Genomic DNA, 12,969 nt, shown 5'->3' with positions numbered 1-12,969 from the left:
AACAATGATGTGTATTCAAATAATGATAAAAATGGACTTTTTTCAGTTTATCTATGTGATTGCTGTCCTGTCTGTGGATTCATGATTCAGGATGATCAAGAAAAGGTAACCATTATAAATTTTTCTCTAATTCTTACACGATTTATCCTTTTCCTGACATGTTGATGATTTTTTTTATTTAATCAACATGTAGGTAGTTTGAACTAAGATCTTCATTGGACAATATTCAATTATGATGTCAAATTTTCTTGCTTTCTTCTGAATTTCCTATTGTGACAGCATGAAAGAAGTCTACCATGCCTGATGACCTCACATAGAAAGAACACATCTTTTTGCAGATCATTTAAAAAGAAGGAATAAGTTAGCCTGCATATTGTTTAAAAATTATTAAAGAAACAGATTCCACCACCGAATCTCGTGTAATACATAATACCTCCTCCATGGTCGAATGGTAGCATGTTCGCTCAACTGCGGGAGTTTGAGGATTTGTTCCCTGACAAGGTCAAACCAAAGACTTCAAAATTGGTATTTATTTGTTGCTTTAACGACAAGCAAGCAGCATTAAGTAGTAAGAGCAAAGACTGGTTGGCTTGGGAGTCAGAATAATGAGTTAAAAAGCTAGCTCAGCATGTAGGTCGAGTACACAGCAGGGTTCATATTAATATTTCATTAACATGTTCTTGTCTGGAATATGCATATTAATTTTCATATTTCAATCAAGATTAAATTGAAACCAAGACAAGTGTCACAAATTATGTAATCATTATAAATGGTATGTTGCTACTAATTGGAAGTTTGAACCATACCTGTTGTGACAAGAAGTTTTTTCTTTAATTGTAGGAAAAATGTGGGCTGTGCAAAAGAAGTTTTCATAAGACACCATTTTGCATGGGAGACCAACACTATTTACAAGCAGATAGATTTGAATGCAGACAATGCCTTGTCAATACCTGGACAAAGGTATACTTTCTATGTACAATGTCCTAATGTCATGGATAACCTAGAGAGCTGAAAGTTGTAGGTTCAAACCCAGGCATGGTATAAAAAATGAAATTGGTGTTTGTTGCTCCTTCACTAAGCAAACTAGGCATTTAGAAGTAAGAGCGAAAATAGGTGCATTCGATGTCAATTAATGAGGTTTATCCACAGTGATATGTCTTCTTGCAGACAGTTAAATTTTAAATTTGCATGATAAAAAGTTCAGCTCTTAATGTTGATCTATTACAAAGTACATTTCATATTCATTTTCAAATCACCTTAACATTTGATTGTACACGTATATATGTAATATCTGCCACTGCACTATAAACACTAAACCGTCCATCCATTTTTGCAAATCTGTTGTAGAGGTGTCACTGGTTCAGATGTACTTATAATTTATAATTTTTTCTGTGACTGCATCATATATTAATTTGAAAGATTCTCTATGGTAGATAATTCAGCTGATCTGTAATGTTCAATCTTCATGCCTTATATATCATGTACTGTGTTACGATACTTGATAAAAATTGAGCGGGAAAGATACCACCCGGCCACTGAAAGCTTGATTTCATTGAGCCCTGGTGGCCGAGTGATCTAGTTTGCTGGGCATATTGCAAGGCAATTTTGTGCCATGATATCTCAGTAGCATAAGTTTGAATCTTACATTGTTGGGCTGTTATTTAGACGAATGATATATATTATTTTTTCTTATTTCATTTAGGAAAATAGCTGCCAAAATGCCTTGAAAAGTGGAAAACGGAAATCAGAACAGAATCTGACAGCAGGTGCAATATCAATTAGTCATATAGTAACACTTTGAAAATAGTTTGTTTCAAGAAATTGTGTTTTCAAATTATTTGTGAACCTTTTGAAGATTTGTTTTAATAGAAACAGCAGCTATAAAACAAGAAGGATTTCAGCAACATTTTTAACAGTTTTTAATAACATCCTATGAAGATAAAACAGAAGAAAAATAAAACTCTTCCAATTTTTTTAATCAACACAAAATTTCATTTCTTTGAACAGGCATTAATTCTTACTTTTTTATATTAAAATCTGAAATTAATCTAATGTTGGAACATTAATATACTTTTATCAGATATCTTGAACTTCCTCCAGTTGACTAAGATCATGTTTTTAATCATTTATTTATTAGAAGTCACAATGGATAAAATTAGTAAACAAGACCAGAAATCACCGATTGAAGTATGTTTAGATATTCTTCAAAGTAATGTAAGTAAATATGATAAAGAACAGTTTTACAATGGCATGTTTTTGTTCCTTTAGTGTTTTATATTTTATCAATAATCATATGAACTATTATGAGTTGCTGATTAGATTCACAAATGACATTTAAAATATTTATGCAGTGGGAAATCTAGTGACAAAATATTACCTCCCCTGTAAACATTGAAAACAAAATCTTTTCAATGTTTGTCTAATCTTAGCAAATATGCAATCAATTAAAAATTTACTAGAAAACCATCTGGTAAATATTAAGAATAGAAATAACTTGAAATAAAAACAAAACTTACATTTTATGTTATCATTTCCCCCCTTGAATAGAAAACAACAAGTACACCAGGCTAAAGGAGCTTGGTGTAAAATTGGTTTAAAATGTTGCTATGCGAATAAATTCCTGGAGAACTAACTTCAATTATTTTTTTTGCTTGCTTTTATTTCTTCCATTTTTTTTTATCAAAATGCAGCAAACATTATAATTTTTAGATTTTAGTTTTAGTTTCCAAAGCTTCTAATGAAATTATCTCGTAAATACTGAATATAAAACATTGTATATTTGCAAGTATATTTCTTATAGCACAGTTTAACAAATACTTTTATTATTTAAAATGTCAATTGTTATTTAGAAATAACTTTTGATCACCAACATTGTTTTATTATTGATTTTTCTCAACTATCATATGAAGATGTAATTTTTTTTGGGTCTTTTTCACTAGATTTCCCACTGTATGTTGCAAAGCTGACATTAATTAATATGTTATTGTTATATATGTAGATAGAAAAATGTCTATTTGCTATGTAGACAGTTCCATACTTGACCAGACTTGACCTTGTCATTAATATACCCTCTGCTGAAGGAGTAGTTATCAATGAACACATACGACTATGTAGAAATTCATTTTCATGTATATTCAGAAATCAATGCAACGTTTTTATAAATGTGAAAATGCCAATGTATCAAGTTCACAAGAAAAAGAACTCATATTCATAATTTCAGTAGTAATTTTTAATATAATTTCATATTAATAACAAAATATTGAAGCGTTAAATATTCTAGTAACTTCATTACACCTTTGTAGGGTTTTCATGAAGATGCATGCACTACCTTCATTCACAACATATCAAGCATTGATTGGCACATAAGCTGGGATTCTATTGTTGATATATTTGCCAAAGTGAGGACATGTGTGCCAGAGGTTGCTGACAATATTATCACCTGCTCAAAATCTAGATCTCTAGGTCATTTTGGAGATGGGTAATTAATTACTATAGTTATTCTTTATACAACAGAAGAGAATAACCAACACCTTAGGAGGGAGTCAGTTTGCTGAATGTTTGAGTTTGGGTCGCAATTCAAAAATAAAAATAAAGAAAGAATTAAAATCTACTGTTTGATCATGTTAATAAAACATAACCATACAGAAATATATGTCTCAATTTCAGGAAGATATTATAATTGTCTTTTCTTTCATGTAAAACATTCTATTCTTTCCCTATTCTTAAAAATAAGTTTTAATTAGGATATTAATTAAAAACAATTGCATACAAACAGTAATTTAATGAATTCGGAACATACCTATAAAATCATTAAAAAAGATACGTATTAACAGATAATTAGAAAAGAGTTTTGCTCTGTTGAATCTTTACAGTACTATTTCTTAAATAAAGCTGCTTTATATGCATAGAGATTCATATCATTTCAGATATATAGACTGCATTCCGATGAAGTTCAAAAGGGATCACATTTTTCCTGCCGACGTGGAAGGAAGTGGCACATGGACCTTATTTAGATCTGTGTCCATTTTTTTCTATGGTGATGAAGCACATATGCAATTTGCAAGGCTTCTTACCATCTGCAATGAGATTATAGAATTAGGAAAGGTTAGTTTATACTAGTGGGCTATATTTATACTTCTACAGAAGCACTTGATTTGCATAAATCAGTTCTGCCTCATGATATGGTAAAGCAGAAAAAAATGGGAGATAACTCAACTTGTTGAATTCATTTCAATGAGTTCACAGGATATTCTTGTAATATTAGGTAATGCTTATTAATATATCTGTGTTTTTCTTAGTAACATGATGGTGCTTTAAAGTTATCATTACTGTAAATTCAGAAATTATTGCGATTTTGTCATTTTAGACTTAAATGCGATTTTAATTTTTACTATGTTGAGAAAAATCATGTTTAATTCATATAAAATATTTCAAAATGCGAGTTTAAATTATTGCGTTTACAACTCTGTCGCATTTTTCGCAATAATAAAAACCTCGCAATAATTTCTGAATTTACAGTATTTAAAAAACTCGATTCAGAGCATGAGCAATACATATCCTGCCTTCTTCTTTAAAAAAAACTTAAACTACAGAGGAGCATAACAATTTTCTGAAAACAATTGCTTTTCTTTCAAAGATTCCTGCCAACATGCTTTTCTTTCAAAGATTCCTGCCAACATAAATGATTATGGCTGTCATATTATACAAAACATTTCAACATTTTTGCATACAGAAATCTTTCAGCTATTGATGTGGTTTGTTTGGTGCTTTTTCTTTAACACCTGGTTTACTTAAAGTTGTATATCATTCTTTAAATATTAGGGCTGTGATTCAGATGACCACCAAAAGGATCTAATTCTAGAGGAGATGAAGAAAGAGTTTGACTCCCCTTGTTGTGACATGGAAGATAAATTGAGTAAAGCGCTTTATTAAGTCTCCCAAACGAAGTTTGGGAAGACTTATTGTTTTTGCTCAGTTCTTATTATTATTATTATTCTTCTTCTTCTTCTTCTTCTTCTTCTTCCGCCGCTTTTAAATTTGAACTTGTCCGCACCCGTTCTCCAAAACCGCTTGTCAGATTAACTTAGGGTTTCACAATATGTTAGACTAACATGTCTAGTGGTGCAATCAGGGTTTTGTTTGTGCAATGGGGTTTATAAAGGGGTACTTTGAGGGGCAAAAAGAAAAGAGGGTTTTACTATAGAACCCTATGGGATTTTATTTTTTAAAATTTTCAAATGATTATAAATTGAAAACCGTTTGTGATAGACACAATCTTTTTAATTGAAAATGTTCTTAATGATAAAGCCAATTAAATGAAATACAGGGTAAGTCCCCAGGGGTCACCCCCACCCCCTGCCATTTAAGAAAGTTCTAATACCTTGTAAGTGGTCAAGATCCCCACCCCTAAACCATATATATTTTGGTTTGTCATGCTAAGATGGTTTGAATGATATACAGGGTTAGTCCCCAGGGGTCATCCCGACCCCCTGCCATTTGAGAAAGTTCTAATATCTTGTAAATGGTCGAGATCCCCACCCCTAAACCATATATATTCTGGTTTGTCATGATAAAGCACATCAAATGAAATACAGGGTTAGTCCCCAGGGGTCACCCCCACCCCCTGCCATTTAAGAAAGTTCTAATATCTTCTAAATGGTCAAGATCCCCACCCCTAAACCATATATATTCTGGTTTGTCATGCTAAGATGGTTCGAATGATATACAGGGTTAGTCCCCAGGGGTCATCCCGACCCCCTGCCATTTGAGAAAGTTCTAATATCTTGTAAATGGTCGAGATCCCCACCCCTAAACCATATATATTCTGGTTTGTTATGATAAAGCACATCAAATGAAATACAGGGTTAGTCCCAAGGGGTCACCCCCACCCCCTGCCATTTAAGAAAGTTCTAATATCTTCTAAGTGGTAAAGATCCCCACCCCTAAACCATATATATTCTGGTTTGTCATGCGAAGATGGTTTGAATGATATACAGGGTTAGTCCCCAGGGGTCATCCCGACCCCCTGCCATTTGAGAAAGTTCTAATATCTTGTAAATGGTCGAGATCCCCACCCCTAAACCATATATATTCCTATTTGTCATGTCTTGAACATTTGAATGACGTATATGGTCAGTCCCCAGGGGTTTCCCCCACCCCCAATGTTCTAATATCTTGTAAATGGTTGAGATCCCCACCCCTAAACCATATATATTCCTGTTCGTCATGTAATGAACATTTGAATGACGTATAGGGCCAGTCCCCAGGGGTTCCTCCCTACCCCCCAATGTTCTAGTATCTTGTCAATGGTCGAGATCCCCACCCCTAAACCATATATATTCTGGTTTGCCATGCCAAGATGATTTGAATGATATACAGGGTTAGTCCCCAGGCATCATTAATGCATATAACTTTACTGGACCAAACCAATTTTCACTGGACTTTGCCCAATGTCAGGCGACCCTGGGAATTACGAATATATGGGAGCTTAGTTTTGGAGACTTCGTAACAGCATCCTGTTACAATCATTTCTTGTTTATTTAATGATAATTTATTTTTTTACAATGATGATTATTTTTATAACTCAAAATAATATAACCATTTGATTTGCATATTTGGAAATTGAGAATAATTATCATGATTTCAAGGAAAACTGTATAGACATAATATTTTTAAAATTCAAGATGCAAGTTTTTAAAGTGCCACGGCTGTCCCATCCCATTATAATAATAAATAATCTGAAATATTTCTGAATTTACAGTATGCTTCACATAATAGTATAGGTATATACTCATGTACACTTAAAGTCCTATGTCTTCGATTATTTCACTTTATTAATATATGTATCAGGATATTTTCAATTTCAGCTATGTTATTAATTGTAATATATTTGTACAATCAATAATTTGTAAATATTAAGAATTTATTTGAATATTTTCCAGCTGTATATCACCTGATGCATATACCTAATGCAATGAATCTAGATATAAAAATACACAAGGAAGGAGCATCAGATTCTTATCAAGGCCAAAACTGCAGAAGATCAATAAGCATTTTGGCTCTTCAAAAAGAAGGAGATAGATGTCTATCCTTTCTCCCTTTAATGGAAGGAATTTTCCTGAAAGACAGAAATATTTTCGACAGAGATAACTGTGGTGCAGGCGTTTTGTTGTCAAGGAAATTCAGATTTAAAAAAGTGCATAAAATGTTTCCAGATGTATCATTCATGTTGCATTATATCTCATGAGGAAGCATTTGTATGTGGATGTCATATCCGACGACCGTATCATCCAAAAAAGTACGTAAAATATTGTGATTGAATAAACTATTGACACATTTCATTAGTCTATTTATATTAATTAGATAAGTATTAGGATCAGGGTCAGAAGTCTGGTCTATAAAGGGTCATTTATTAACTAGCCTTTTAAACAGAAAAATGGTTAAATTCCTCATTGAATACACCTATCGCTAATTGTTCGTCATTACTGAACATCACATATGTTCCATTTAAATTTGACATCAGAATAGAATATGTCTGATGCCACAAAGAAAAGTGATTGTAGAATGACCTCAATAGTGCAAGTGTCACAGATTCTCAAATAGCGATAAGGTCTATAGTTTTACTAAACACAATAATCTCTAGAAATCTTCCTTCACTTGATAAATGAAAAAAAAAACAGAATTAAAAACCTAAGAAAATCAATTTTATGCAATATGACCTTATGAAAGTATATTTTTCCACTCTGTGACATATTATTGTTCATTTAGTAAGTCATGTACTTGCGTTATTTAACGTGTGTATATCTAGGGGAATTGTTGGATTTGAAAATCCTGCATATAATGGATTATTTACTTGATGATGTTTATTTTCTAGCCTCAATATTTACAAGGATGATGTGAGGTTCATTGAAACTCTGGATATGGTAGATATAAAGGTATGTATTAGTCATGGTTATACAATTTGAAACTTTTATTACTCAAAAACTGCTAATTGTAAGTACACACTTTTTGCGCAGAGTTTAGTTTCATTATAATTTTTTTTAAATTCATTGATATTTTCCCCTGGTGTCACATGTTTTTGAAATAGTTCCTGAACTAGATTCCAATGAGATAGAAGCATCAGAAGAACACATCCCTAAATATCTTGTTTCTCTCTAAGCTGTTGTTATATTGAAAATTATATAAATGCAAATAGCTAAACAATGACTGTATAAAAAGACATATTAATAGAATCTGTCATGATATTTCAGTATTAGACCCTTTAAAGCTTCAAAGAAGTTATAGTAGTAAGCATTTTTTAAAGGCTTTGTTCTGTATTTTAAACGTATTTCAAATTTGAATATAAACATTATGACATTTGACATTTTAAAGAACAATCACAATTTATCAGTCAGTCTTTGATCAAAATATTTTTTTTTCAGAAATTATGTAATAACATTAGAACAACAGAGTTGCCTTCGTTTCGTTGGAATGTTTTCAGACAGTACAATTCAAAGAAAAGAAAAGATGTGAAAATGTTGAATTGTGTTCAGTTCATTCCTTCTGAAAAAATAGTAAGTAAAGATTTAAAACTACAGGTAACAAACTAAATATCATTTGCATTAAAAATTGCATCAAAATGTTTTGATTAACATTTAGAAGTCAACCAACTTCAAACATTACCATGCACTGTTAGATATCATTTGTAGTACCAAGCATAACATTTTTCATTTTTTTCCATATCATTCAAGAGACGGGAAAAAATAGATATGTTCATTTGATACTAATTCTTTTATTTTTATGTTATTAGTATATTGAACTGAGGAATAAGATCAGCAGTATAGGGGCTGTAAAAGAAAATGATGAGAAGCTTCTTGATGTCTTTTTACCAGAGGTTTGTTTGAAATTATTTTCATTGACTTTGAAACCTTTACATAGTTACAAACTTACAATTTGATGGTAAAGCAATCTTTTTTTAAACAGTGAAAAAATATTTTGTTTAATATGACTTCAGAAAAGTGGTATACTACTGTTGTCTTTATTTAGATTACATTGTGCCAAATACAATTTATTTCATATTGAATACCTTTCAAAACTACTACAATAACACATTTAATTTATATTTTTACTAGGTGATGGTAAGCTTTGTTATGATGGTGGAAGGTCTGAACAGATTTCAATCTGAGCTATTCTTGCGTACAGATATTCACAAATTGATACAATATAGTAGTGAATGAGTGTACAAAAGGATAATTGAAGAAAAAAACAAGTCAATTTAGTTTTGTTGATTTTCCGATGTTTTCTTATATAGAACAAATATTGTGAGATAAAATATATTATATTAAATTATTGGTTAATTTTGCTTGTATAAACATGGTTGTCATTACCGAAGTGTGAATTATGGGCTTTGTCTTAAGCTTGTCCATATTATTAACAATAGTGTCTTGAAAACCTATATTTTATCTTTTTGACTTTTGCTAGTTCAAAGTATGTCAGCATCAAGTTATTGAAATGTTGGGGTAATTATGAACTTATGGTGCACAACATGTGTATTGAAAAACTGTTATAATTACTTTTATGGCGAATTAGGGAGATGTCCAAAAAATAAGTGTTATTGGTTGTATTTTATTAGAAATGAACTGTTTGTTATAGGTTTAAGTGATGGACGGTACAGCCGAAAACAACTTGCCAGATGTATATTTTGCTTTCATAAAGCATTGTTTATATGATTGTCTAAAACTTAATGCTCAGTTTCATACTTCTTCAAAATGATATGATTAGATATATGTTGGAAATTTTTTGTCTGCAATTTTATTACTTTGCTGGTTCCAGGTATAAGAGTCAATTTATTGAAATTGTGAACCTGAAAAACTTTTATTTTACTAAATGGTGAATAAGAGAGATGTCTAAATAATTATTTATGCAAACCAAATTCAATGTTTACAAAACATGTATTGCGAAAGTAAGATTTAGTCGCTACAACTTAACTATAGAAAATAAGATTTTATTGTATAACAAGAAATAATAGAATATGTATATCTTTTTATAATGATATAGAGGATGAGTATCAGTTCATCCTCAAATGCCAAGTTTTTCAAGGTTTTTTAAAACTTTATTAGAAGGCATAGTATTGGAAAAAAACCTTGAGGTACAAATTTATTAACAACATGTTTTTACTTTTACAAATTGTGACTTGGTTTGAGAGTTGTCTCATTGGCACCAGTACCACTTCTTCGTATATCATATGTTATAAATATAATTGTATTCTCTTACAAAGCATAAGCATAGTGAATACATTCTCATATCCATATGTGTTAGAGTATGAGAGTTTTTTTTTAAATGAGACATTTTCTCCTGTTCTGCAGGAATATTGGACTTAAGCATGGACGAACTTTAATATTTTTCAAATTGAACAATACATTTTGTTGAAATTGGTAGATAATGACTTATCAATGAGCTCATGATGATGCAACAATTTTTTTATATATTTTTAGATTACAGTGGTAGACAGTCATTTAATGTGATGTTGTGGTCATAGCATAATGCATATTTATCAAATATTTTTTTTCTTTATAAGCATGCAATAGTAAATGAATTGTTATGTCCATATTGTTTTCTATAGTTACAGTTATTACTGTGGAATTATTAATTTTCATGTTTTTAAATTGTGAACTTTTTCAAGAATCCTCATTTTGGTAACCATGTTCCTATCTAAACGTATGAAAACTTGTTTTTACTTGATGACATACATGTTTGATTTGTCTCTAATCAGATAATCCACAATAGATAGCATTCAAAAGCTTATAATAAACATTGACACATCAAGTAGTAGTTTGATTTATTGCTGTTTTTATGGGATTCAAAAAAAAAATGATGTTATAGAGTGTTCATATATGTATTCATGCACTTAAACTTCCATTGCCCAAAGCATACTAGTATTCAAAATTTTCTGTTTTCAATACAAGAATATCTGCCAAAAGTTTGATGCATGAATTAATGAATGTATACTAAAATTGAGAATGGAAATGGGGAATGCGTCAAAGATACAGCAACCTGACCAAAGAACCCAAAAAAATTTCAGAATTCATCAAGGGATAATAATTCCTCAAGCCTGTTTGTTACAATAAGATACTTTTTAAGCATTCAGTGTTTCATCTCATGGCACATGTCTTTGTGCATGGTATTGTGAAATATTTATGAAAATGACAAATTGCCAAAAACTTTGCCACATTCATTTTTTAGATACCTTTTTAAAAATTATGACAAGCATTTTAACATGACCAGAGGGGACAACACTTTATGATCATTTTAAATTAATCAGGTTTTGACAGTAAGTATATACAATATATATATACCCCATACAGCAAAGTTAGATCTCTGCCTACCTTTGTGTGATCTGATGTTGTGTTAATCCGTTATATACCCCATACGGCAATGTCTGATCTCTGCCTACCTTTGAATGATCTGATATCGTGATTTACCAATTATATACCCCATACAGCAATGTCTGATCTCTGCCTACCTTTGGGTGATCTGATGTTTTGTTTTACCAGTTATATACCCCGTACACCAATGTCTGATCTCTGCCTACCTTTGCGTGATTTGATGTTGTGTTTTACCAGTTATATACCTGTACAGCAATGTTTGATCTCTGCCTACCTTTGCGTGATCTGATGTTGTGATTTACCAGTTAATACCCCGTACAGCAATGTCTGATCTCTGCCTACCTTTGCGTGCTCTGATATTGTGTTTTACCAGTTATATACCCCGTACAGCAATGTCTGATCTCCACCTACCTTTGCGTGATCTGATATTGTGATTTATCAGTCATATACCCCGTACAGCAATGTCTGATCTCTGCCTACCTTTGTGTGATCTGATGTTGTGTTTTACCAGTTATATACCTGTACAGCAATGTTTGATCTCCACCTACCTTTGCGTGATCTGATATTGTGATTTACCAGTCATATACCCCATACAGCAATGTCTGATCTCTGCCTACCTTTGCGTGATCTGATGTTGTGATTTACCAGTTAATACCCCGTACAGCAATGTCTGATCTCTGCCTACCTTTGCGTGCTCTGATATTGTAATTTACCAGTCATATACCCCGTACAGCAATGTCTGATCTCTGCCTACTTTTGCGTGATCTGATGTTGTGATTTACCAGTTAATACCCCGTACAGCAATGTCTGATCTCTGCCTGCCTTTGCGTGATCTGATGTTGTGATTTACCAGTTAATACCCCGTACAGCAATGTCTGATCTCTGCCTACCTTTGCGTGCTCTGATATTGTGATTTACCAGTTATATACCCCGTACAGCAATGTCTGATCTCCACCTACCTTTGCGTGATCTGATATTGTGATTTATCAGTCATATACCCCGTACAGCAATGTCTGATCTCTGCCTACCTTTGTGTGATCTTATGTTGTGTTTTACCAGTTATATACCTGTACAGCAATGTTTGATCTCTGCCTACCTTTCCGTGTTCTGATGTTGTGATTTACCAGTTTATACCCCGTACAGCAATGTCTGATCTCTGCCTACCTTTGCGTGCTCTGATATTGTAATTTACCAGTCATATACCCCGTACAGCAATGTCTGATCTCCACCTACCTTTGCGTGATCTGATGTTGTGATTTACCAGTGATATACCCCGTACAGCAATGTCTGATCTCTGCCTACCTTTGTGTGATCTGATGTTGTGTTTTACCAGTTATATACCTGTACAGCAATGTTTGATCTCCACCTACCTTTGCGTGATCTGATATTGTGATTTACCAGTTATATATCCCGTACAGCAATGTCTGATCTCTGCCTACCTTTGCGTGATCTGATGTTGTGATTTACCAGTTAATACCCCGTACAGCAATGTCTGATCTCTGCCAACCTTTGCGTGATCTGATATTGTGATTTACCAGTCATATACCCCGTACAGCAATGTCTGATCTCTGCCTACCTTTGCGTGATCTGATGTTGTGATTTACCA

The 12,969-nt window shown here is 32.3% G+C and overlaps 1 protein-coding gene across 1 annotated transcript; it reads left to right on the top strand.

Annotated features, from left to right (window-relative positions):
* Positions 1 to 50: 50 nt before the first annotated feature.
* LOC127735174 (uncharacterized) lies at positions 51 to 10,795 on the top strand. Its single transcript, XM_052245276.1, has 12 exons — positions 51 to 105; positions 841 to 960; positions 1,703 to 1,766; positions 2,138 to 2,214; positions 3,303 to 3,478; positions 3,927 to 4,104; positions 4,822 to 4,915; positions 6,942 to 7,297; positions 7,874 to 7,934; positions 8,421 to 8,552; positions 8,789 to 8,872; positions 9,111 to 10,795. The coding sequence occupies exons 1-8, from the start codon at positions 82 to 84 to the stop codon at positions 7,244 to 7,246; spliced, it is 1,038 nt and encodes a 345-aa protein (XP_052101236.1). The 5' UTR covers positions 51 to 81; the 3' UTR covers positions 7,247 to 7,297; positions 7,874 to 7,934; positions 8,421 to 8,552; positions 8,789 to 8,872; positions 9,111 to 10,795.
* Positions 10,796 to 12,969: the final 2,174 nt, after the last annotated feature.

The sequence above is a fragment of the Mytilus californianus genome, unplaced genomic scaffold (assembly GCF_021869535.1).
Source record: "Mytilus californianus isolate M0D057914Y unplaced genomic scaffold, xbMytCali1.0.p SCAF_3, whole genome shotgun sequence".
Lineage (NCBI taxonomy): Eukaryota > Metazoa > Mollusca > Bivalvia > Mytilida > Mytilidae > Mytilus > Mytilus californianus.
Note: the sequence above shows the minus strand (reverse complement) of the source record. Positions and strands in the feature narration are given on the sequence as shown.